Source organism: Ictalurus punctatus, chromosome 19, assembly GCF_001660625.3.
Source record: "Ictalurus punctatus breed USDA103 chromosome 19, Coco_2.0, whole genome shotgun sequence".
NCBI lineage: Eukaryota > Metazoa > Chordata > Actinopteri > Siluriformes > Ictaluridae > Ictalurus > Ictalurus punctatus.
In genome coordinates, this window is record NC_030434.2 from 4,928,337 (window position 1) to 4,955,746 (window position 27,410).

General features: G+C 38.1%; 1 protein-coding gene across 1 annotated transcript; it reads left to right on the top strand.

Moving 5' to 3' along the window:
* The first annotated feature begins 6,663 nt into the window (after positions 1–6,663).
* On the top strand, positions 6,664–27,201 carry waslb (WASP like actin nucleation promoting factor b). Its single transcript, XM_017494848.3, has 11 exons — positions 6,664–7,269; positions 10,533–10,667; positions 12,279–12,365; positions 15,094–15,190; positions 18,879–18,902; positions 20,775–20,961; positions 21,294–21,336; positions 22,938–23,091; positions 23,554–24,056; positions 25,573–25,681; positions 26,187–27,201. The coding sequence occupies exons 1-11, from the start codon at positions 7,165–7,167 to the stop codon at positions 26,243–26,245; spliced, it is 1,503 nt and encodes a 500-aa protein (XP_017350337.1). The 5' UTR covers positions 6,664–7,164; the 3' UTR covers positions 26,246–27,201.
* Positions 27,202–27,410: the final 209 nt, after the last annotated feature.

Consider the following 27,410-nt stretch of genomic DNA (forward strand, 5'->3'; position numbering starts at 1 on the left):
TCTAGAGATTATAGAAACTTTACTACTAACTGCTAGCTAGTTAACTGTCACTCACTTTAAATTTTGGGTTTCAATTTTTGTTACATTAAGTTATAGCTGCTTGCTAGCTCGCTGTATGTTATATGGGAATGTGACGGCACTTACTGCTTGTGAAAGGGCTTCATTTTTATCGTGAGGTTTCTCAGAGACAATCCTGAAAAATATTAGCTGATTTTCAGAATGAACTGTAACAAAAATACGTTCAGCTGTATAGCTTACTGATGTCAATTATGCAGCCAGATGTAGTTTTACTTGCTGGATAGTAATATTGTGGTAAATATGGCCTATAATTAGATAACGTTTACTACTTGCTTTCGGATCCGACTGACCCCCACTTGAAGTTACGAAAAATGTCAGTTATTTAGCTGTATTGTGCAGCATACTTCGGGATCTTTTTATTTATCATGTCCTTTGCTTTATCCTCCATCTGGCTGCTTCTTGTTGTCCATTCTTCAGTGCATTTATATTGCTTTGTTTCACACTGCTTTTATTTACAGAAGCCCGATGGAGTCAAGGTGAATGATGACCAATCACGTTGCAAGATTAACGGGTTCATGGTTCAGGCCAACAGGGTTTCTCCCAAAACTCCCAATCACCAATCTAGGCCTGCATCAAATAAAGTGAATAATAATTGCTGAGGTTATTATTGCTGCATTTACTTTTTTGAGACATTTATTTATCTTTCCTTCATTCATTCATCTTCAGTAACCTTCTCACAGACATGACATAGTCTAGGTGTTAAATAAGTGTACTTTATTGTGTGAAATCATGGCTCTCGTGCAATAATTCAAAAATGCTGATAGAAACAAAAAAAGGTAGTTTATCAGCAAATTTGTAGGACATTGTTCTTCAATAAATTAAAAAAAACCCTGCATGTATTAATTTTAATCACCTTTGTCTGTTAGTCACATATATTGCATGACTACAGTAAGTAATTAATAAAACATGTTACGGCATGCCAATATAGAAAAATAATCCATGGCGGTGTGATGTGATGTAACCTGATGCTAACTTGAAGTTGATTATTTTACTATAATAGGCCTTGAGTGTTTTAGTACTCTTGTACCAGAGTGATTTACCACTGATTATAATGTTTTTGTTTGTAATTTTGGTCATGGCCAATTCCAAGCCACCAGCTAGCTTTCTTTTATCATATGACAGCTACCATCCTTGGAGGTTGAAGGCTAACATGCTTCCTCTAAGACACGTGAAGCCAGCCATGCACACCTTTTCCAATTGCTGCTCAGAGAAGACCTGAAGGAAAGCACTATCATCCCTCTTCTGCATACCTACGCTCACAGACACCCACGATTGGCTAGTGTCACTGTGATTGACAGGAGAGAGAGAGAAAGAGAGAGAGTGAAAGAGAGAGCGAGAGAGAGAGAGAGAGAGAGAGAGAGAGAGAGAGAGAGAGAGAGAGAGTATGCATCCCTCCCATCCAGACATCACAGACAATTTTGCTCTCTTGGTCTTCCAGCCACAGATGGCTGGGGCATTGTTGGTATTCAAAATCATGGTTTCCAAATGAGAGAGCTCACGCTTTTTTGTTGCACTACTTGGGAGCAATGATTATCATTTTAAATTTATGGATAAACTACACATTGTGCTTTTTAACCATTTATGGTTACATTTACTGTTATGGCACATTCAGAGACAAGTGAGTTCCTGTTATGACTCAGGAACTAGCCTCCCTTACCAGCCTCTCTCTGGAAGTTTATAAGAAAAACAAAATGTAGCTTATGTTACTGACAAACTGGAAAGTGCAAAGTCCTCTGTCCAGAAGACTCTTCCACAGCAGAAAACATACTGACTATTATAAAGCACTGATACTTCAGGCTATTTCCATAAATGTTAAATCAATATCTCCTAACAGAATATTTCACCATATCGACCAGTTTATGGTGTTTTTTGTTAAATAATATTGTTTCTAATCCTTTATTGTTAGACTTCCTCCTCACTAGGTCACAAACCTAGCCTACAACTGTATATGCTCTTTATTCTTGACAGGTAAACCTGCTTGTTTTGTTCAACACACACCCAAAGCGACCAACAGCTTACGAAGGAAGCATGTGAATGGACTGTAATGTGTGAGTGATTACGACATGCTGCTGGAGCCACAAGCGTTGCACTGCTCTCCCCCTCCACCCGACCCCAAGCTTCATTCATATGATAAGAACCAAATAAGAAACAAGGCACATTATTTTTTTTGGAACAGGTTTAAAAATGTATTTTAATGTGATAAACTATATAGGAGAGGCTGTGAATTTATTTGGGTGGGGAGCACACTGCTTGTATGTGTAATAGGCCTGTGTCATCAAATTCAGTATTCATTTTATGTTAAAGCTTAAACAATCCCATCCTGCTTTATTCGTGATCACTAACTTCCATCAGGACTGCTCCTTCAACCCTGTCTGTCTCCTTCAGATTCTTTATTTAATAAATTAATCTTAAACCAGTCAGTCATAACATTAAAACCACTGACAGGTGAAGGGAATAAAATTGATCTTGTTATAATGGTACCACAAAGGTGAACAGTCGGTTCTCCAAGTCGACGTGTTGGAAGCAGGAAAAATAGGCAAGTGTAAGGATCTGAGTGACTTTGACAAGAGCCAAATTGTGATGGCTAGACAACTGGGTCAAATCACCTCCAAAACAATAGGACTTTTGGGGTGTTCCCGGTATGTAGTAGTTAGTACCTAACAAAAGTGGTCCAAGGAGGGACAACTGGTGAACTGGTGACAGGATCAAGACTCACTGATGCATCTGGGGAGTGAAGGCTAGCCCATCTGGTCCAATCCCACAGAAGAACTACTGTAGCACAAATTGCTGAAAAAGTTAATGCTGGTTGTGCCAGAAAGGAGTCAGAACACACAGTGCATCACAGCTTGCTGTGTAAGGGGCTGCGTAGCCGCAGACTGGTCACAGTGCCCATGCTGCTCCCTGTCCATTACCAAAAGCGCCTACATTGGTCACGTGAGCATCAGAACTGGACCATGGAGCAATGGAAAAAAGTAGCCTGGTCTGATGAGTCACGTTTTCTTTTACATCAAGTGGGTGGCCAGGTGCGTGTGTGTCACTTACCTGGGGAAGACATAGAACCAGGATGCATTATGGGAAGAAGGCAAGCCAGTGGAGGCAGTCTGATGCTCTGGGCAATTTTCTGCTGGGAAACCTTGGGTCCTGGCATTCATGTGCATGTTACTTTGACACGTACTACCTATCTAAACATTGATGGAGCTGAAGCCTCTCCTAAAGAAATTTCAAGTTAAGGAATGATCAACACTACGTGACATTTTCACTGACATGAACTTATTTTGAACAACAGTCTGTTCATGGTGATGTGATTGTTTTGAATTACAGAACAGGTATATGAAAGTTTCTTAAAATTCCAACTTTAGCAGTTACTGTGTAAAGTTACAGTCTCGAGTCTCTCACACACCCACTAAGGCCACTCCTCGGGGCATTATAAAGTCACTATGTCACCTACTGGCATATTTTTGGGAGGTGGGAGTAAAAACTGAGAACCATGAGAAAACCCACATTCACACAGCAAACCCATGAAACTCCACACGGACAGGAACTTGAGCCCAGGATCAACAAAGGTGGCAACTCAAGCAGCAGCTCATGACCATAAATTTTGGTGGGGGCAGACTGAAATTAATAATGACATAGCCTCAAGCAAAATGAAGTTGAGAGGCTATCACACTCGATTTATGCTATAGGCTACTCTCTAGTGATCTTTTAAAGTAACCCTGTAATAGGCAGTTGAGATTCAGTCATCCCGTAAACATTCTAGCAGCTCATTTTAAGTGGTTTTATTCGTACCTTCAACTGTGTTCGATGTAATATCATTAACCAGAAATGCCAGGTTTCAGCAAGATTTTCAGCCCAACTACATCTCAAAAACCACAGAAAAGACCTGAAACTAGTCCAAGTTTCTCAGCCTTTGAGTGGGAAACAAGTCACACGTATTTTTGATGCACAGACGTTATCCACTCCATAATCCCCCTTTCCCTCTCCCAATCTTTGCAATAAATAGATAGAATGTGGGTGAATCTTATAATAGAAGTGGTTCTATATATCATAGACACACTGCACTACACTTTGCTATTTTGCAGAATGACTTTTTTTTATTTTTTAGATTTGATTTAGATTACTTATTATGAAACAGGATCTTAGCGGCCACAGAGCATTTTGAGCTAGCCCAATCTGGAAACCCTGTCTGTCCACTCCTTGTCCTCTGAAACTGTTTAGAGAGCAAACATGGAGCAGGAAAAATTCTGCCAATATGGATCTCTGTCAGCGTTTAACACAGTTCCCATTTCTGACCACTAGGCGCAATAATAACGATATGGAAGCTAAGTTGCACAACATCTAAGAGCACGAGTAAATCAGTGGAAAATAAAATAGGCTTATATTTGTTAAATAACAACATTTTCAAAATCGTTGGTGACATAGTTAGTATTTCAATACAATTGAAAATATATGGAGTTGTGAATCAGGACTTTATGATGATTAATATTTGTTCAACAGCTGATTGGGGCAGTGGTGGCTTGGAGGTTAAAGCTCTGGGTTACTGATTGGAAGGTTGGGGGTTCAAGCCCCAGCCAAGCAGCCCCTGTAGGCCCTTGAGTGAGGCCCTTAACCCACTCTGCTCCAGGGGGGCTGCATCATGGCTGACCCTGCGCTCTGACCCCAACTTGCTGACATGTTGGAGTATGAACTAGAAAAGAATTACACTGTAATGTATATGTGACAATAAATGCTCATTATGATTATGATATAAATGCTGAGGCTCTGCCTAACCTGCCCATACAAATCAGCTGCTGTGCCATTTAACTGCCCACAGCTCCATAATCAACACTGTAGATGAACAACATTATTTCATTTAATAAGTAAAAAAATTTACATTATTTATTTGGAGCGTCAGGGGCTAAATAACATTTATTGTGGGGACTAAACCCCCTTATAATTGACCTAGTGACCCTAGCCCTAACCATCAGTGACAGCCAAGCCTGTGACAAAATAGTGTTTAGTATTTTGACTGTATTGGATTGTTTGAGCAATAATAGGAGACATTTTGTTTTGGTAGCACTGTCTGTAGTGAACCATTTTGAGTTAGTTATGCTTTTTTAAATTATTATTATTTTACAGGTGAGTGTTGCGCTGCACAGTGAGATGATCTGATCTCATTTGTAAACTTCAAAAACTCTAATGATTCAATTATCATTTCAAATCATTATTAATACTGGTAAAGAAGTTGGTTATATGTGTTTCTTGTTAGATTTGATATTTTAAGGTGAAACAGTTAATCTGTGGATTGAATGATTTTATTTTATTTTATTTTATTTTATTGGAAAGAGGCCAGGGGTATACACAGTACACCATCATTCCAATATACAATATTACAAAATGAGATTGATTTTACAGCTTTAGAGTTGCTGGAGGCATAAAATGTATCTAATCCTTTATAAGAAAGCATAAAAAGGGAGTTTTATAGACAAAAAAATAGTATATATATATATATATATATATATATATATATATATATATATATATATATATATATATATATATACACACACACACACACACACAGCAAAAAAGAAACGTCCTACTCACATTCAACTGCTTTTATTTCCAGCAAATTTCTTAACATGTGTAAATATTTGCATTAACATAAAAAGATTCAACAACTGACACAAACACTGAAGAAGTTACACAGACATTTGATGAACAGAAATGGAATAACGAGTCCCTGAACAAAGGGGGTGGGGGTGGGGGGATGGGGGTCAATATTAAAAGTAACAGTCAGTATCTGGTGTCCACCAGCTGCTTTAAGTACTACAGTACAGCTCATCCTCATGGACTGCACCAGATTTGTCAGTTCTCGCTCTGAGATGTTACTCCACTCTTCCACCAAGGCATTTGCAAGTTCTTGATCACGTCTGGGGGGGGGGGGGGGGGGGGGGCACACAAGGTTACATGTAATTTTCCACTGCGAAGACGATCAGCTGTCCTTCCTGTCTCCCTGTAGCACTGTCTCAGGCGTCTTACATTACAGACATTAGCATGAAAAACATTGTTTAAACCCTTCAATAAAGATCTGTCAAATTTATTTGGATTTTATGGAATTATCTTTAAAATATAGTCAGTTTCTCTTTCTCTTTCACAGAGAGAGAGAGAGAGAGAGAGAGAGAGAGAGAGAGAGAGAGAGAGAGAGAGAGAGACTTTGCTAGGAAGATAAATGAATTTATCATCAAAAACTTTTATCAAAACTGTTGATGCCAAACAAAACATCTTTATATCACAAAGAAAAACTATCCAAAAGAGAAACAAACAGAATTTTCTCCAAAATATTGCAACATGGACATATTCCCACAAAAAGAGCACAGCGGATCCCATATCAGGGAACATGTTTATTATTATTATTATTATTATTATTATTATTATTATTATTGTTATTATTATTAAATAAAGATTGACAGGGTAAAATCGATGTAACAATTCATAGCACACCTCCTTAACCGAATTGAATGCTTTCAGTCTGTGATTTCACCCTTTGATTGATAGCACGCGTCATCCGTGTTGACTCACTTGGCTCCGCCCACTATCCTTCTTACTGACGCGATCAGCTTACGGAAGTACGTGACGTGTGTGTGAGAGAGAGAGAGAGAGAGAGAGACTGTAATCGTGTCTATCGTGTGTGTGTTGAACAGCCCTTGATAAATGTCTGACTTGTACCTGTTTTCATTTCATACGGAGTTTATTCCAGTCGTGTGATTATCACTGCTGTCCCTCCCTCTCTCTCTCTCTCTCCCCGACGCTGCCATGTTGTTGGATCGAGTGGAGTTGGGATGAGTTCCGAGTCTTCAGAGATCCACAAGTCCGTAGTGAACCGGGTCCCTATGGAATAAAAACTAGGCTTCTGGACTACTACAGAACTTTTTCTGCTTATTATTTTTTTTCTTTTAAATTTGGACTTGACCAAAACAACCCTGGGAATGAAGTCCGACTGCAGGCCGCGGTGACCGAGTCAGTGATCAGATTTGATTGATTTCTATGGGTGATATTTTTGTTTCCGGCTGTGATTTCTGGGTTTGAAGTGGAGACCGTGTGAGGAAGATGAGCGCACAGCCGTCTCAGAGGAGGAACACTAACGTGGGCTCCAGGCTGCTCTCAGGGCAGGAGAACGATGCTCTGTTCGCTCACCTGGGCAGAAAATGCACTGTAAGTTTGTAACAAGTTTCAAAGCAGCTTGACTCTGCGCCGACGCTTTGATGATACACGCTTGCGTTTTGTTTTTGTGTGTGTGTGCGCGCGTGCACACGTTACAAATCATTTTGTAGTTTTCTAATAATGTGGGTGTTCACTATCTGTTCCAGGAAGTTTCTGAGCATTCTCCAGGTCACACCAAGAAAGTTTCTAGTTTAGTTTCAGGGCCTAGTGCGAGACAGACATTCCTCACAGTCGCTAGCTAAGCTGGTTAGCCAGCTTTTTATTTTTCATTAGTTATTTATAGTTATTTATTGTTTGTGTGTGTGTGTGTGTGTGTGTGTGTGTGTGTGTGTGTGTATGTATGTGTATATCATTCTCGTAGGAGTTTGTTTGTTTTCCTAAGCCTCAGTTGTCTCACAACTATGCGTGGAAAATTATTTATGTTTCTCCAAAACACACCTATGCTACCTGCCTGTCACACGCCTTTATAGTCTCCTTCAGGTGTGAAGTAAACCACAAGGCTGGACTGTGAGAGACAGGGAATTTGTCTAAGACCCAAGGGTGTAGGTTTGGTCTCAATATTGGTAGGGACAAGGAAAAAAAAAAAGAAAAAAGGACTGTTTAATGTTGACAACCAAATGGTTTATTAAAATATAACATCTATATTTACATTTAAATAGAAATTATACAAAGCAACAGATCAAAGACTAAAAGATTCTAAATTCTACAATTCTGCCCTCGCAAAATATGTCCTTACCGTCCATATGCAAATCTACACCCTTGCTAAGACCTCATGGTAAGATATAAGTGGGTTTATAGTCTGGTTTTGTGTGTGTGTGTGTGTGTGTGTGTGTGTTGGTTTAATACAGTTAAATATCAGTAAATCCTACAGCTGGTTCATTTCTCTGTTTCTCATAGAAATCAGGAGATATTTCTCTGTGCATTCTGTATTCTGATTTCCTTCAATATTCCATCTTCCCCCTGATCTGCAGTTATCTAACATGCGTCAGTATTTTCCCTCACTCGGCTTATATAGCATGAGGATTTAAAAAAAAAAAAAAAAAAGAAATCTTTATGCCACGGGAAGTGCTGGTCTGTAGGAGCCTGCCCTGGAGTAAGTGACCTTTTAGGTCATGCTTGCGTCATATCCAGATTGGGCTGTGCTTCCTCATTCCAGTGCGTCACCTGTGTTGTGTTTAAGCAGGTATCTGCGACTGTTCTAGGAACTGTAGAAGGATTTAAACTTCCTCCTCAGTCAGGCCAAAGTTCAGAGAAGTAGAATTGAAGTCATGCAGTAAGGCATTTCAGTGCGTAACTGATCGTTTCCATGCTTCATCGTGCATTGTGCATGAAATCATGCAATATATTCCTGTTTATTTTTTATTCTGTGCGAATTTTGTTTCAAATAATGGCTGTTAATTACATAAAAAAAATAAAGCGATGAGAGAATGTTTTGGATTCATGCTATATTATTAGATCGGCAGATCACCGTCAAGCCCACGTTTTACGTCCTTTTTTTTCCCTAATCAGCGACTTGTTTTTTTTCACCATCAATGCCCTTGTTGTTGCATGATCAAGAAGGAAGTGCTGTGTCAGAGCAAATGGCTTTTATTTCGGCAAACAAGATGGAGAATAAGAATGAGCCTACACTGCAGCATCAGCAGAGCGGCAGGATGTGCTGTAATGGACTCGGTAACACCTGTGGCTGGAAAATAGTGATACACTACGCAAAAGTCTTCTTCTTCGACAGGAACCCATTGTTTTCTGTTTTTAAATGACCAGTGTTGAAAGGTTTCAGGAGGATCTGGGTCGTGTGCCCCGAAAGAAATAGCCACAGATTTCCTGTTAATACACCTGGCTGACCTTATGGGCTGTAAATGTCAAGTATATAAAATAATATCCAAAATTAAAAATGACGCTTCACACGATAGAGCAGAGGTATTCAATCTGAGGGGTGGGGGCGTGCCTGAGATGGGAAAATACAAAAAAATAAATAAGTATTTTGCTTAGGGGCTTCACATTTTTCACATCAGTTAACTACTGTATAGTTTTTAGGGATGCCACCGAAAAAAAAAATTATAGCTTTGTTTTTTTTGTTTTTTTTCGGCTGGGGATAAAAAAAAGATCAAAAAGGCCTACAACGAAGTGTACAATTAGATACTTTGCAAATAATTTTTAAAGGTGATTGTAATTGATCAGCGATTTAAAACCCTTTGTTCTCCTGACATGGTCTGAAACCAGTCATGGTTTATATCTTAAAAAAAAAAACAAAAAAAAAAAACTGTTCACTGCATAAAATGTTATTTTCCATTTAATAATAGACCAAAATGTGACACTTTTTTTTATACCCTGGCAGGGTTGAGTGGGGTGCAAGTTCTCAAAAAACAGTGAATTAGGAGAGAGTTTGACTATGTCTGCTGTAGAGCATATTACAGAACATCTGATGTATGGCTCCATCCAGTTTTGCTGTACATCCTTTTCAATGTTACTGCATCCACGAGCATGCAATGTGACAGCGTGGTATTTTCATAGTTCAGAACAGGCAAACCACATGTGACAGTTGGATACTAATGAACGTAGATAAGACCCGAAGGGATGTGATGTACCTGAGACGGCATTTCCTTCTATGTCCAGTAGAAAAGAGCGCTGATGAAGTTTATGATAAAGGTGCCACTGTAACGTTCCAAATTCAAGTCAGCCAGGGGGCTGTGAAATGGGGCTCGTCACTGTAATTAAGCAATAAATTTGCCGTGTGATATCAACTACACTTTCTTTGGTCTTACGTTGCAAAAAAGATTGTTTTCATGGATGTTAACTGATGCTAAAACAATAAACATAAGTATTTAAGGGTATTCTGACTATCAGTTTGATGAAGGTTTCACACCTTATGTGGTCAACGGGTCATGACGGTTTCAGAAACAACCCAGACATCAAGCGCCTGCCACACTTGCCAACTCCTGCTTGTAAGTGTAATGAGTTCCAGGGACACTTGAGATACTGGAACCTGTATACCACCTCCTAGTTTCCTCCTTCTTCCCCTATCTTCCCCGAAATGCTGGTGAACTTTTGTCTTGCAGTTAATTGAAGCTTTTTTTGTCCTGCAAAGTTAACGAGCACCTCGATGTGTAATTGCTCATTGGTTTTTGTTTTGTCGTTGTTTTAAGCTCACTTACATTTCTCACAATAACATATTCAGAGGCTATTTAGAGACAGGAAAAAGTCTGTGCACTTCAGTGGAAGATTTAATATTTGACACTGTTCTTCTGTCTCTGTAGACTATGTCTTCTGCCGTGGTGCAGGTGTATGCAGCAGATGGAAGCCCATCCTGGACAAGAAGATGCTGTGGTGTGGCCTGTCTGGTGAAAGACAACAGTCAGCGATCATACTTTATCAGAGTATTTGATATCAAAGTGAGTTGGTAACGGTGCACTTCGGATTTTTTTGTTAAATATTGGATGGCATATCATGTGTAAGTCATTATCCTTATTTGTTTGTTAACCTTTTAAATAGAAGGCGATTGTTTACTTCAAGTACATCAGATGTACAGAAATGTTCTGTGGTTGTATTTTGGACTTTTTTCCATCAATCATTAAGCCAAGGAAACGATTAATTATACTTCTTTCTCTCAAGAGTGAATTTATGCCAAGTCCTTAAATCACTGGACTTAGTGTCACAATTTCAGATTAATCACAAAGTGACAAACGACACAGTACACTTTTCCACATTACTTCTTTATTTTTATTTTTGTTTTTTTTTTAAAAACACCTATCCATTGTGTCTGCTAGCTTCAGGTCAGTTTCCCCTAGCCTGTATATTAGCAACCACTCATCGTGCTCTTTGCTAACGTTAGCCCTGCAATATTTTGTTGTGTAGTTTTACGGTTCGCTCCGTAATCTCTCCCCTGTCTGGTCAGTCATGTCATGATCTTTGCAGGATATTCCACATCCCCATTGTCTAGCAGTAGGTTGCTTTACAGCCAAAACCATCATTCATTGGACAGCAACTACATCAGATCCTTATAGCAGGAATAGTAACTGCATTTACACCACCAGCCTTTATGAAGACCTTGTTCGAAGTCCATTTCCTTTTGGACAGAGGCACGATTGAAGGTCCCTACAGACCCTTCCTTTTTGTATTCTAAGGGTCGGATGTAGTTCAGGTCATGCAACCATCGGACTGGTTCATGTTGGTGGATCTGCGTAATTGCTTATTTTCATGTCCCCGTTGTCCCAGTACTCGGGTGATTTTTAAAGTTTGACCTCTCCTTAGTGCCATGGGTGTTTTTGAGATTCATGCAAGCTGCTTTTTCTTATCTGATTTGAACGATTGTCTTTGAGTGATCCTCACTGCCGCTGGTGGTTTGGAGGGGTGAAATGGAATGTTAGATATGTGTGTAATTGTCATTCTTTAGACCCAGAATACTGGTCAGGGTTCCTTGTCATTCAGAACTGGTTCTGGCTCAGTGTGAAGGGAGAATGACTGTGTAAGAGCCATATTTATTGCATGTACTGCAGCATGCGTCACTATGTAACTTTGTGGAATGCACGCTCGGCATGCATGTTTCTCAAATAGTTTCTCGCTGCCCCTGCAGGTTATCCAGGGTTTATAGAACAGTAACATACCTAACTAGCATTTAGTAGATGTTTCATGTTCACGCTTTCCTGCTCCCTCAGAAAGTTTGCCCAAGCCGTCTCCAGCTTTTTTTATTGATCACAGACCTGATGCGTATCTCTAGTCGTAGTCCATTCACATGATTCCTTGGTATTACGATCGGTAATTTGGCAGTATTGATTAAGAATGAAATATGATTTTATCTTAAAGGTAATATTCGAATAACTGTGCTTGACTTACTTTCATGGCTGGGAACAAAACATTTCATCAGAGACCACTGCAGTACAGAAAAAGGAACGGAAGAATATACAAAATGGGCCGGCATATAAACGCTATATTATCGTAGTTATACTGTTAGTAGCCCAATCCCTTTGTTCTCAACTAAACTCATGCTTTCAATGCTTTCATAGGATGGCAGAACCTTGTTTGACCAGGAGATCTACTCAAACTTTGTGCTGAACTGTTCCAGACCCTTCTTCCTGACCTTCGCAGGAGATGTAAGTGCTCTGCCTTTTTTATTTTTTTTTTATTTTATTTTTATTTTTTTTTTTTTTATTTTTATTTTTTTTGTATTGTATAACAATGTACAAGCTTCTGTATATAAATTGGCATTTTAGATTGAAATATTTTTTTGGCAGACTTTTATCGTAGCAGTTTTGTGTGTGAAGCTCTGACAGTTATCAAGTGTTGTCAAAGCAGCTTACCTCATATACAAATAATTGTTTATGTGGAAGATTTGTTTTAACACCCCCAAATGGGTTCAAGGAACTTGTAATTACAGTCCTGAGGATTTGTTTACAGAAAGAGTATTGAGTTCCAATCAGGAGCAGGTGAGAAATAAGTAGGTGAGAGACAATCTGGCCATGAACATACTGTAAGATTTTAAGTGTCTTCCAGATAGTGGAGGGGGATGTGTCTGAAGTGCAGTTAATGTCTAAAAAGGTTGTGATTTGTGTGGCAAGAAAGTGTGTTAAAGCATGGTCAAAAAGGCGGAGAGAGATCAAACACAGGAGTTTGGGAGTAAAGAGCTTGTTTGGAAATGAGCATGCCATGGATAGTGATGCATGATTAGAGATGACAGTACTTCCATATGAGCCGGATTTAACTTTGTCAAGGGGGGGGAAAGTCAATCTGGCAGCATGAGTGCTGGACTGGAGAACAAAAAGAATCCTGCCTGTTATCTGGGTTGAAAAGTCTTTAGAGCTCGACCAGGAAGGCTACATGACACACGTTTAGTAAAGAACGATTTTTGTACTTATTTCTTCTAATATTGGCTTTTGATGCAGTGTTGCAGCACCTTCTACAGACCTTTTACAAAGCGATCTTTTATTTATATACCACTTTTTGATCGTTACAAATTCAAAATGCCCGATCAAATCAAAAATTGTCGGACAAAATGTCTGGTAAAAAATATTACTAAAGTCTCTTTGCAATTTCACACGTAAATAAGGTCTCTGCACAAATATCTTTTTCCACATGTTTCTCCTGTAACGTGTACTCTGATACTTTTATCTTTCATTTGACTTGTTGTTGTTGTTGTTGTTGTTGTTATATCGCTGTAATACTTCTGGGTTAGGTCGGGAATGAGGAGGTGGGAGGCAGGCTGATTACATCTCAAAAGAAGGCCTGTTTTTTCTCTCCATTTTTGCTTTCGCTTTGCAGCAGATTCATTCAACAACCCACACACACACACACACACACACACACACACACACACACGTGTGTCTGTGATGGTCGTCTCTCTCTCTCTTGCTCATCACTGAAAGCACAAACACACAAAAGAAGTAAAGGTGCACAAGTTAACTCGGGCTAATCCAACTCAGGTCAGAATCATGCGTTACCTGTCTATTTGACCCGCCTCCTCTCCATCCACAGCTGATGCTCGTCCACACCCCCGCCCCACAATCGCATATAATGTGCATAGTCCAAAATCTTACAGTGCAAAATAAACACCAAAATGAGATGACCAGATTTTTTTCCTGTTTGTCCGGTGAACATTATCATTCCCAGACATGTTGACCGGCAAATGTAGCAGAAACTCTTGAGATTTTATATATATTATACACAGTACTGTGCAAAAGTCTTAGGCACCCTATTTTTTTAGCTCAAACTTTGATATACATTTTTTATTTTTTATTTTATGACTTCTACATTATCGAGTCAGTACAAAAAACATTTTAGATTCCCAAACATTAGTTTTCTATTATATTTCATATATTATGTAAGAGCCACTTTTCAGATGAAAAACCTAATGAAGGCTGCTGTATTTTGCTGCAAAAATAAGAAGCAACAGTGATGATCAGTCTCAAGAACTGTTGCTGGTTCTGTAAGATGCTTAATAAAACCAGAGACTGCTATTTTTATTTTTTTGTCACACCAAATATTGACTTTATTTCATTTACTATTTTTTACTGATCTATACAGTATTTTTTTAAAATGTAGAAACATTTAACTTCATTATTTTGAAGACATCTTTGCTCTACAGAATTTCTTTGCATGTGCTTAAAAAATCTATATTATGATATGCCTACTGATAAAACACATCAGTGATCCGACGATCAGGGCCAATTATATCCTGCCAATCAAAAAAGGGCAGGAAAACACATGGATTTGGTGCTGTGTGTAAAGATGATGTCTCTTGTGTGGAATGATGAAAAAACTGCAGTTTGTAATCTCTGCACTGCCAAAATTTTACATTGGAAGTGAGCAGCAGTGAAGCGGGAGTTTCAGCATCGAGTCAAAATTTAATTTTTTTTTTTGCCGTGCTGCTCGAGCTGAATTAAAGCACCAGTACACTGTTGAAAGAGTTAAATAAAGATGAATTGACAAAAAAGTATATATTGCATAGGCAAATATATTTGCAGAGTAGTATTTCATTTCCAGTTAATGTTAATATACACGTTTGTGGAGAGTGAATGTGAATTAATATGTATTAATAACATTCAATAAATTAATAATCTTACTTTAATCTTCAGAATTTAGTTCATGTGTTAATGTTAATTAGAGTAATGTGTTTTCTGTTGATGAGACCAGTTACTGTGGAACAACTTGTTGAAATGGAGAGAATAAAGTTTTTATTTGCATTTCTTTCAGAATTGTGGAATTAATTATTATTCATTTATTTATTCATATATATATATATATATATATATATATATATATATATATATATATATGTGTGTGTATGTATATTTTTGATGCAAATTAAATTTTACCCCAACACAGAAATGTCAGATTGGCCTCAACTTTGCTGATGAACAAGAGGCCAAGCAATTCAGACAAGCAACTGACGACCTGGTGACGAGAAGACACAGGAAAACTGGTAAGCACGGTCCTGTGACGGTGATCTTTTTTTTCTTTTTTTTTTTTTCTTTTTTTTTTTTTTTTTTAACTCCCATACACTACTGTTATTTTACCTATGTAAAAAAAATGTTTTGCTATGTAAACACCCTGTAATTGAGTCTGATTTTTCACTTTTGAAATAACTTTCTTTGAGTAGTCCACAACAGGAGATACGTTTTATCACTATATTTCATATTAATGTTTTCAACTTAAGATAGATATCCATATTTTCATGAACCTGGCACAAGGTTGTGGTGTTTTATAGCATTGGTGTTTTTGTGACCATACTGTGGATAACACGGTGCGGAGACATGCAAATGTAAAAACAGCTTTATATTTTAGATTTGTATTGCAATATCGAATCAAATTCCACACTGCAAAGTCAGTCTTCACGTCCCTGTGCATTAAAAAAGCAGAATGCATCCTTGCAAAAGGCTGTATGATCATTTTAGTGAGGAAAAACTTTGGAAAGCCATCATCACGACATCAGACATCAGCATGTATTACTGACCATAGAATATGTTCCTCTCTGGCTTTCAGATCAGACTAGCACACAAGCAAGTAAGGTCCAATTTAAGCAACTGAAAAAACATAATTAATGTTAATTAAATACAATGTTTTTAATTAATTTCTTATTCACTTGTTTTATTGATATAATAATGTTTGAGCATTAGTTATGGAGCGTACAGCTAGAGATCGACTGATATTGTTTTTTTTTTTTTTTAATAACCGATACCAATATTTGCATGTTTATGTGCCCGATAAACGATATGCAGAACCGATATTTATTTGCAGTTTTACTTCTGTTTTTGACACAATGATAAAAACATTGTACTGAACAAACATTTGTAACCGTTTCATCAATTTCACTTCCTTAAACACGCTTAAATATCGGGAAAAATATATGTAAAACCGATTATCTCTAGTTACAGCGGTGTTGTGTGTACATTAGAATGAAATCAGAATATTATCTGTACTTAAAGTACTGTGTGAATATAAACATGGTGAATCTCTCTCTCTCTCCTTTTTTTGATGGAATGCCTCGGTCTTCCTCATGCAGCATCCTTTTTTTCTTCCCCCTTCCTTGTTCTCTTGACTGTTTCACTCACTACGTTTACATGGATAACAGTAATCTAATTATTGACCTTATTGTGAATAAGACAATATTGTGATTTAAGGTGTTTACATGAGTCACTTTTAGAATATTCCTTTCATGTTCCTCTTGTACATGTTATAGAACATGGATCAATTAACGGTACACGTCATTACGTCTCCACGTCACACCGTCGGACATTCCCTCCAGAATTTCACATATCAACATACAGTTGGTCTTCGTTATGTTACCGTATACAGTTTTGGGTGTTTAATTTTTAATTTTACGAAAGCTTCAAACGCAGTTAATTATTTATCACGCTACACGTACAAATAGACGACTGCTTGAAGCCGTGGCCTGCGTCCCAAACCGCGTACTTGCCATCTATATAGTAGCCGAGATTTTGCCTACTATATAATAGGTAAATACGTGGTTTCAGACACAGCCGTGCTCTCTTGTTAGCCGTCAAACGGTTGAGCACTACCATGTGTGTACAGTGAGGGGAAAAAAGTATTTGATCCCCTGCTGATTTTGTACGTTTTCCCACTGACAAAGAAATGATCAGTCTATAATTTTAATGGTAGATTTATTTGAACAGTGAGAGACAGAATAACAACAAGAAAATCCAGAAAAACGCATGTCAAAAATGTTATAAATTGATTTGCATTTTAATGAGGGAAATAAGTATTTGACCCCTCTGCAAAACATGATTTAGTACTTGGTGGCAAAACCCTTGTTGACAATCACAGAGGTCAGACGTTTCTTGTAGTTGGCCACCAGGTTTGCACACATCTCAGTCATTAAGGTTTCGAGGCTGATGTTTGGCAACTCGAACCTTCAGCTCCCTCCACAGATTTTCTATGGGATTAAGGTCTGGAGACTGGCTAGGCCACTCCAGGACCTTAATGTTCTTCTTCTTGAGCCACTCCTTTGTTGCCTTGGCCGTGTGTTTTGGGTCATTGTCATGCTGGAATACCCATCTACGACCCATATTCAATGCCCTGTCTGAGGGAAGGAGGTTCCCACCCAAGATTTGACGGTACATGGCCACGTCCATCGTCCCTTTGATGCGGTGAAGTTGTTCTGTCCCCTTAGCAGAAAAACACCCCCAAAGCATAATGTTTCCACCTCCATGTTTGACGGTGGGGATTGTGTTCTTGGGGTCATAGGCAGCATTCCTCCTCCTCCAAACACGGCAAGTTGAGTTGATGCCAAAGAGCTCCATTTTGGTCTCATCTGACCACAACACTTTCACCCAGTTGTCCTCTGAACCATGCAGATGTTCATTGGCCGACTTCAGACGGGCATGTATATGTGCTTTCTTGAGCAGTGGGACCTTGCGGGCGCTGCAGGATTTCAGTCCTTCACCGCATAGTGTTACCAATTGTTTTCTTGGTGACTATGGTCCCAGCTGCCTTGAGATCATTGACAAGTTCCTCCCGTGTAGTTCTGGGCTGATTCCTCACTGTTCTCATGATCATTGCAACTCCACGAGGTGAGATCTAGCATGGAGCCCCAGGCCGAGGGAGATTGACAGTTCTTTTGTGTTTCTTCCATTTGCGAATAATCGCACCAACTGTTGTCACCTTCTCACCAAGCTGCTTGGCAATGGTCTTGTAGCCCATTCCAGACTTGTGTAGGTCTACAATCTTGTCCCTGACATCAATCTTGTCCCTGACTCCCTTTAACAGTGTGCTCCTAATCTCAGCTCGTTACCTGTATAAAATACACCTGGGAGCCAGAAATCTTTCTGATTGAGAGGGGGTCAAATACTTATTTCCCTCATTAAAATGCAAATCAATTTATAACATTTTTGACATGCGTTTTTCTGGATTTTTTTTTGTTGTTATTCTGTCTCTCACTGTTCAAATAAATCTACCATTAAATTTATAGACTAATCATTTCTTTGTCATTGGGCAAACGTACAAAATCAGCAGGGGATCAAATACTTTTTTCCACTCACTGCACCTGTCATGTCACAAAATGCGGTGAAAACTCCCATGCAACCTTAATAATGTGATTAAGGACTAAAACAGGAATACTAGTACTCCACACATCTTAATTCGATTTGTGTTTACTTCGAGTATGACTTTAGTCGGATTAAGGTCATCAATAATCTCTGTTTACATGCTTGTTTCTTAGTCAGAGTATCGTCTTAATCGGGTTAATATCGGATTATTGTTGTCCATGTAAACGTACTGACTGTTTCGTACTTCATACTCCTTTGAAGACGATTTGTACTTTGAAGTCTTTGCAGCTCTGTGGAGTCCTACCGAGATGGTCTGCTTTCAATTACCTTTGCACATAACTTATTCTTCTTAAAACACTTCCTAAGTTAGTTTCCTCTGCATGTCTGCGGACTCACCAGGTTATCCCGTAAAACGGGCCAAATTGTCCACATGAAGCCTCCATAACAGCTGCTTGTGATTGGGCTTTCAATCTATTAAAGTGTGTCACAAGATTTTCTTCAATTTACTGCCTCAACTTCGCTCTCTCCTCACTATATGTCCCTAAAAGTGCGTTAACAAATAATTTTGTCAAACATAATAATGGTTATCTTATTTTTGTCTTCCAGAAAAAAGACCTGAGCCGCCAAATGGTAGGTTGAATTTTAATCCATGATCATGATTTGACAACAGTTGAATGTTTACTTTACTTCACTTACTTTAACAAAGAAAGAATTATGCATACACTGTTCCCCAGATGTGTTTTTTCTTTAAAGCACAGTAGCACTACTCCAATCCTTTTGATGTTCTTGCCACCATATGTAACCTAAATTAAATGGCTTACACTACCTCCTTATAAAGTTCCCTCCTGTTGCTAAAATGTTCATGTTAAAGCTGTGTGCATCCTCCCAGCCTAGAGGCACAGCCACTTCCAGTCACACTGGAAATTACCATGTAGGTCTTTTGTGTTTTTATATATATATATATATATATATATATATATATATATATATATATATATATATATATATATATATATATATATAAACCTAATCTAAACAAGTTTCTAATGACAAGATTTAATTATATAAAGTGAGCGTGATCGAGTCTCGTAGTACAGGTACAATAACTCGACCACTGTCACTCTTGTAATTAGAATCTTGTTTAAATTAGGTTTATCGTAAGTTCTGATGAGAAACATAATATTTTTATGCAAACCATACGTAATATTTTCTTAAATCTAACCGACCACACATTCCACATAAAAGAATATGTGTATGCAGTATATGTCCATGCAGAAGTACTATATCTACTAGCAAGCTGTGTTTTATTCAGTTGAAACATGACTGCCCATTACTGGTTTTGTATTTCCTGTGCCAGCAACATGCACGTGACTCCGCGTGATCCTGCATGAAATCGTAGGATCCCATTTCCTTTGACGCGCATTTTTAATAGCCACATCTGTAGTTGTCAGTCATAACATAGCCATGCATAGCAGGTCAGCTGGCAAGTACAGTAATAACACTGAGCTAAATCCTAAACATCAGGGATGGTGAGAATCGCCTGAAAACTTTGTGCATGTATGTAGTGATCTTCCAACAAAGTCACTTTGTGACATGACCCTCTATTTGCATTAAACACAGCTATCGTACAGCTATCAGCTTTTCATGCCTTGTACACATCGGACCATGTGTCCACCACATTTAGCTTAACAGCTTGTGAATACGTACAGAGCTATAGGTAATCTCTCATCCGAAGCTGAAAGTAAACTCCTGTCATCTTTTCTGCCATGGTGAATTTTTCATAGCATTATCTGGTGAAACTCTGAGTTGTTTTTTCTTCCTTATCAGGCTTATTAGCTATCATTGACCATGCTGTTCGCTAGTTAGCTCTACGAATTGCTCTGTATTGGTGTAGCATTGTCCTCCTCACTACACCATGTGCTTTCACTACTTCCTTTGGTGGAAACTTTTCAATAAATGGCGTATATCTCAAAATGGAAAGAATATGGCACAGCAGTGACTCTGCCTATAGAAAGCCATCCAGCCAGGTCACTGAGCAGACAAGAAAGGCATTTGTCAGAGATGCAAACAAGAGACCAAAGGTACAGTGGCTAGGGCTGCAGGATTATGGCCAAAATGATAATCAGGATTATATTTGATCAATATTGAGATGACGATTATTCATTGATTTCACGGACATATTTTTATTGCACTTTCACATTTAAATAAACAGACCGCTGCTTTCACCTCCATGTTGTGCTACATTCCTGCTAATGTACAAATCTTTACATCAAATTAGACTGGTCCTTAATGTGCATCATCTCATAGAAGCAAATTATAAATAAAATTGTACACAAAATATAGGATAAGAATATAAATGAAATAAAATGCCAGGGATTGGTATAAAAAAAATCTAGGGTGCCTACTATATGTATATATGCTATAGGGTTCTCTAAGCAAGTACACATTTCAGCGGTAGTGGAAGGTGGGCATGTCCTATAGGTTATAGGAATGTGTTCTTAGTTCCAGAACCTGTACTTCCGATGGCAACGGTGGACATCAGGAACCCTGAGATCAACAATGGCCGATATAATAACAGTTATCATGTCAACAACAACTTCCACAGCAACTTCAAAAAAGACAAGGGCAAAGGCAAAAACCAAAAGAAGAAAATCACAAAGTCTGAAATTGGCACACCTAGCAACTTCCGGTGAGTCTGTTAATTAATGTTACACTGTTTTTCATACATTAAATGATGTGCATGTGGGGAAACTACACACGTTCCTCCCTTTCCCCTTTTTTTTTATTAGTAACATTCTACTTTTGGGCTTGTAAGATATCTTTTTTTCTCCATTGCATTAAATGCTTGCAATTCACACTGATAGATGAGTAAATCCCCATCCTCTATAGTCCCCAGTTTTTGGAGGATGTCTACCAGATGACGGTATGCATGTTGGACATATAATAGTATAAAAGTTTAATCATTGTGTGTTTTATTTTTTTTGTTTTTTTGTTTTTTTTTTTCTTTTTCCCCTCTGTCAGGCATGTTGGTCATGTAGGCTGGGATCCTAACACAGGATTTGATGTAAGTACAGGATTTGATCTAAGCAGTTATGAATCCTTGGTCCTCTCATGAGTCTCATTATCAGGATTATAGGATTATATTATGGTATACTTTCTGTAGTAAGCATATTTACTGACTTGGAAGCCATTTAGGAGTTGTCTAAATGTGAAGATCCTAGGTCACACATTAAAAAAAAATTATTTATCTATGTTAATAAAAGATCAGTAGATAAATGAATTTCTAGCATTAGCGTTCATGGTCCAATTGATTTTGACATTTTAAAATGTTTTTTTTTTTTTTTTTTTGCTTAAGAAAGTGACACAATTCCACCTTCCATGATTTAAACAATACAACACCTCCTGGTAATGTCTCTTCTGTCTGTACTAGTCTAAAAATACCATTTGTTTTCTAAATCTGTTCCATTAACCACCTATTTTTTTGCACTGGGAAGGAAATTTTATGTGTATGTTATGAAATTAGTGCTGTTAAGCAAGTAATTTCATCCCCACCAGTGACTGTTTGTACATTTAACTTTTTTTGTGTAGACATGTCTTTAAACAGATTTAATCCAGTTACTCAAACTACTTCAGGAGATCTGAGCTACTTTATAATGATAATGATGAGTCTTTTTTTGGTCACATAATCAGTAAAGCACAGTGAAATTGTTTTCTTCGCATACCCTGGAAGTTACGCATACTGCCAGGAAGTTGGGGTCAGAGCGCAGGGTCAGCCATGATACAGCGCCCCAGAAGCAGAGAGGGTTGCCTTGTTCAAGGGCCCAACAGTGGCAGATTGGCAGTGTTGGGTCTTGAACCCCGACCTGCCGATCAGTAACCGAGAGCCTTAACTGCTAAGCCAGCACTTCCCCATATTATAGCCAGATATTACACAAGTGTAAATAAACTCTCAATGCCACATTTGACATGCAAAACACCTCCTCAGCACGTTACGTCATGGCATAGTCGGCACCTTCTTTTGAGTTAAAGGCATCATAACATTTGACACAGCAGACAACTTTTCCAAACAAGGAAGGACTCAAGGACGTAGCGGTCAAGTATTAATGTGTGATGCAGCAATCAGATTATAATGTTTGAAATGACCAGGTGTTCATACTCATACATCACTGAGAGCTGATGTTACCATTACTAATGTGAACCTTACGAGGATAGTATGTTTGGACTTTTATTTTCACTCTTGCAGTCCTGAAATATGTGATTTTAGTAGCTACAGTATGTTCGTACTAGAGGTAGGAGAATAACGGAGAGGAATAAGGATGGCCTACTTTTTTTTTTTTTTTTTTTTTTTTTTTTTTTTTTTTTTTTTTGTTGTCCATATATCGCAGAATTCTTTTTGAAACTGGTAAAATGACCTCATATTCCTGACACTACATAATTTAAAAAAAGCTAATTGCCCCATCTGTGTAAAAACAAACAAACAAAAACAAAAAAAAAAAAAAAAACAAACAAACTGCACTTTGCTGTGTTAATATTGATTACTGATGTGAATATCCATTGCACACGGTGCCAAATAATGCAGACTGATAGTTTTCCATTGTTGAGTGTTATAATATCACCCTTTTCCATACCTAATTACCAATTATTTGGTCGCTTGTGTATTCCCAGGTTAATAATCTAGACCCAGAACTGAAGAAGCTGTTTGACGTGTGCGGTATTTCTGAAGCCCAGCTAAAAGACCAGAAGACATCAAAAGCTATCTATGATTTTATCGAGAAAAAAGGAGGAGTGGAGGCTGTAAAGACTGAGTTCAGAAGACAAGGTAAGGTGTGTGTGTGTGTGTGTGTGTGTGTGTGTGTGTGTGTGTGTGTGTGTGTGTGTGTGTGTGTGTGTGTGTGTGTGAGAGAGTGGACGCATGTGTGGGGATAGGGGTGACGCACTATATTACACCATACTAGCTTTATTGAGTGTTAGTTGGATTCTTTACCTTCAAGCTGTTAAAATGACGCAGTACAATAAGTTCACTTTGTAAATAAATCAGTGATGCTGCTAAGTAGGGTCTTACCTTAAATGTCCACTTTAATGGTAGATGATAAAGCCAAAACTTCATCATATATCATGATACCTTTCCAGATTTTAAATGCTAACAGTATGTTTTGCAGTGTTTTAACACAAGAGGTGAGGTTGCTGTTGTAGAAACGCAATATTTCAATATGGTTTCAGTGTGATTACTGTGTGTGCAGAATATATATGTTGCTGAAAATGTTTTGCTATCTCCCTCAAGCCCCTCCCCCTCCTCCTCCGCCCTCTCGAGGTGGTCCTCCTCCTCCACCTCCTCTCCAAAGCTCAGGTGGTCCTCCTCCACCCCCATCTCGTGTTCGTGGAGCTCCGCCTCCCCCACCTCCCTTCAGAGTTCCCTCTTCTGCTCCTCCTCCTCCTCCTCCTCCTTCCAGACCAGGCATAGGAGCTCCACCTCCTCCTCCAACAAGAGGCCCCCTGCCACCTCCACCTATGCCTGCCTCTATGAATCCACAGGCCCCACCTCCCCCGCTCTCCACAGGAGGACCAGCTCCACCTCCTCCACCTCCACCCCCGGGACCACCTCCACTCAATTCTGCTCTCCCAGGTTCGGATTCAGGGGGGAGGTCTGCGCTCCTGGATCAGATCAAAGGCGGAGCAGCGTTGAAGAAAGTCGAACAAGGGGGCAAGAGCGTAACCGATGGCGGTGGTGACGGTGGGCGAGGCTCACTTTTAGACCAAATTCGACAGGGCATCCAGCTCAAAACAGTGAGTTCATCTTTGATGTGGCTTGACCATCATTTATTTGTGCATCATGAATGTTTTAATTGATATTACAGAGGGTTTTTTTTAATTAAAGAGTGTCTTTAATATCAATTTTCTATATATTAACAATATTTATTTATAATAATTATTATCTCCGTTTATCCTTGAACTCTCCCGCATCCATATAATAATTATGGTTATATAATGGTTATGATTAACACCCTTATGTTTTTAGACAGACTCGGATATGAAAGAAATGGAATAGATCAGGGATGTCAAACTCATTTTAGGTAACGGGCCGTGTTACATTACACTTAGTCCAGTGTCGAGTGTGCTAGACCAGAAAAAACAGCTTAGTGACAAATAACACAATTTATCTGAAAGTGGATTATACATATGTCACCTACATAATATCTCATAATATTAAAGTGGGAGATGAATCAATATAGTCTGCAAAATTATTTACAAATAGCAAGGTTTTTTTTAAGTGATTGAATGTTATTCACCCCCTGAACGAAGAAAAGCCCTAAATTATATGTGAAGTTTATTGCTCAATTTTGCCCCCTAGTGAAACAACAGGGACTTGCACCTTTTTTATTTTTTTTTATTTTTTTTTATTTATTTATTTATTTTTTTAATCGTTTAATTCGATTTTGGTCCACAATATGAATTTCATTTATAACATGGATTCTAAATTAATTTGCCGAACTTGATTAGAGCTTTTACTGGTCTTGTCCCAGCCCATATCTTTGACACCCCTAGACCGTTCCTTGAGGGTTTTAATTTTTAATATTCTAGATTTTCTCTGAATCGGAAATGCTGTTCTTGGCAAGCTAATGTCTACAAACATAACAGAACTCGCAGCTATTCCTACACTGTTGACTTCCACTGTTGAACAAAGCTGAGGTCTCATCCCTCTGTTTTTTTTTGTTTGTTTGTTTGTTTGTTTGTTTGTTTGTTTGTTTTTAAACACCTTGTTTGCTCTCTGTACATTAAATGCTTAATTAGACGGACTGAGCAAGCGGCACAGCTTGCATGTATGCTAGTTCGAAATGCAACCATGAACAGGATTGCCTACATTTTATTTTGGCCATGTTTAGTGTTCGCAAGAGGAAGTGCATTACAAAGAGAAGTAGATATGGCAGAATCGGACTTGTTTAGATAAGGAGCACTTTTTCCAGGCTTCTGCATGCTGCTGTGCAAAAAAAATGCAAATACACATTTTCCAATCAAGATTGAATTCTGACTTAAATTATGCATGCAAGTCAGGAAATGGTTGCCATATAATTGGTTTCTTATATGTGCTGATCATTTTTTTTTTATTATTATTATTATTACATCACATTTGTGGAAAATCTAAATTATAATAGAAAATTGAGTTACACATGTAAATATATATATATTTTTAAATAAAATATTGCTGTATATGGAAATTATATATTTATAGGTTATTTTCTTTGCATGTAACAGACATGTTCTGCTGGCTGACGGATTAATTCTGACTGCTGTGGTTTTGTAGGTAACGGAAGGTTCAGACCCAGCCCCTGCATCTCCTGCCCCCTCAGCAGGGATTGTGGGAGCTCTGATGGAGGTGATGCAGAAGAGGAGCAAAGCCATCCACTCTTCAGGTGTGTAACACTCACATCTAACCCAGCACTTTGGATCATACACAGACTACTTAGGATGTGTGTGACTTCTGGTGAGGTTTTGATCTTGGTGAGGACCAAATGTGCCCAAGACATATCCTGGGGACATTTGGATAAGAGTATTAATTGGATTTGGATAAGGATTGGAATATCTGACAGCTTGGACCTTGTGGGGACATTTGGCAGTTTTTTTTTTTATTGATTTATTTATTTAAAGCAAAATATTTACAATGATTTTAACTGGCTTTTCTAAGTTTTGGCTTCTATTTAGATAGGCAGTGAATGAATTAGCTGTATTAATAATCATATCAAGGTCCCTCACAAGGATAGCAAAATAAGTGTGTGTTTAGGTGTGTATGGTTTTTGTCTAGTTTCATAAAGCATGTCCCTAACCCGAGTACTAGGTTTATCTGTGATTTTTGATAGTGTCTTACAGCGAGCTCATTAGCATTTGATCACATTGTAACCTAAACATATTTTTCTGCAGACGAAGATGATGATGATGACGAAGATGACTTCGAGGATGAGGAGGAATGGGAGGACTAGCAGCACTTTCTCCCCCCAGTTGATCACGGCATCTGAAAGGAAAACACTAAACTGTTTTCAGTCTCTTACTCCGACTATAATTTAAATCTTTGCTTTTTCTATTAATCTATGTAATACCTCATTTCATCAGGAAAAGGTTTGTCACATTTTACCTTCCTATAGGTTTCTTTATCTTTATCCTCTTCTTCTCAGTGTGCAATTTACATCATGTTTTCTAGACTTGTAGTGTGGAACGGGTTTTTTTTTTTTATTATTATTATTCTGATCCATCTTTTTACCGAAGGGAAGTGAAACAAACTTAATGTTGGCAAATTATACTGGAAGCGGGAACACTATTTGCATACAGCTTTCTTCTGTACCTCACATTTTCTAAATTCAGATTCTAGCGTGTTGTCATTATTTTCTTAAAATCTTAAAGTTTGAATCGTATATTTTTACATACATTAAAGTCTAAATCTGCTATGTGAATAGAGAATAATATTACAGAGATATGCAAAAAAAAAAAAAAAAAAAAAAACATCGTGCTTGAAGATTTCTTGCAACATCGGTTGCTATAGCATTGTACTTTTTGGTTGTTGTTTTTTTGTTTGTTTGTTTTTAAATCAACCAGAGACCCAGAAATATTTTATTTCTGATATTCTGAGAATTGTTGGTTTATTTTAGTCAACTGTGTTCAAATATTTTTAAATAAATAAATACATAAATAAATGTCAGCTCAGCCTTAAAGCTTTCATGTGTCATGCTAATGACATATATGCTGTGATGCTTTACTAATTCCTCATAGAGATCCCAGCCATTAATCTGACTACAGACTAAATACCTTCTTTTTATTTTTTTTTTTTTTGTCTGAGATTTATGTATGTATCAGGAAACTGCAAAACATTGGAAATTGGAAGTGTTGAGATGAGATTTATTAAATTGTGCACTCACTCAAATAAATGTCAATATTTACAGTGTCTGTGATTGCATATCTGATAAAAGAAAACCATTCCTTTTTTTAAAAATTATTTTTATTTAATGATCTGGGATAAACACACACCCTCTCTTATTTGTGTAGTTACTTTTGAGGCTGCTCAACCCACTGTGCTTACAGTGCATCCTGAAAGTATTCACAGCGCTTCACTTTTCCCACGTTATGTTAGTCTTATTCCAAAATGGATTAAAT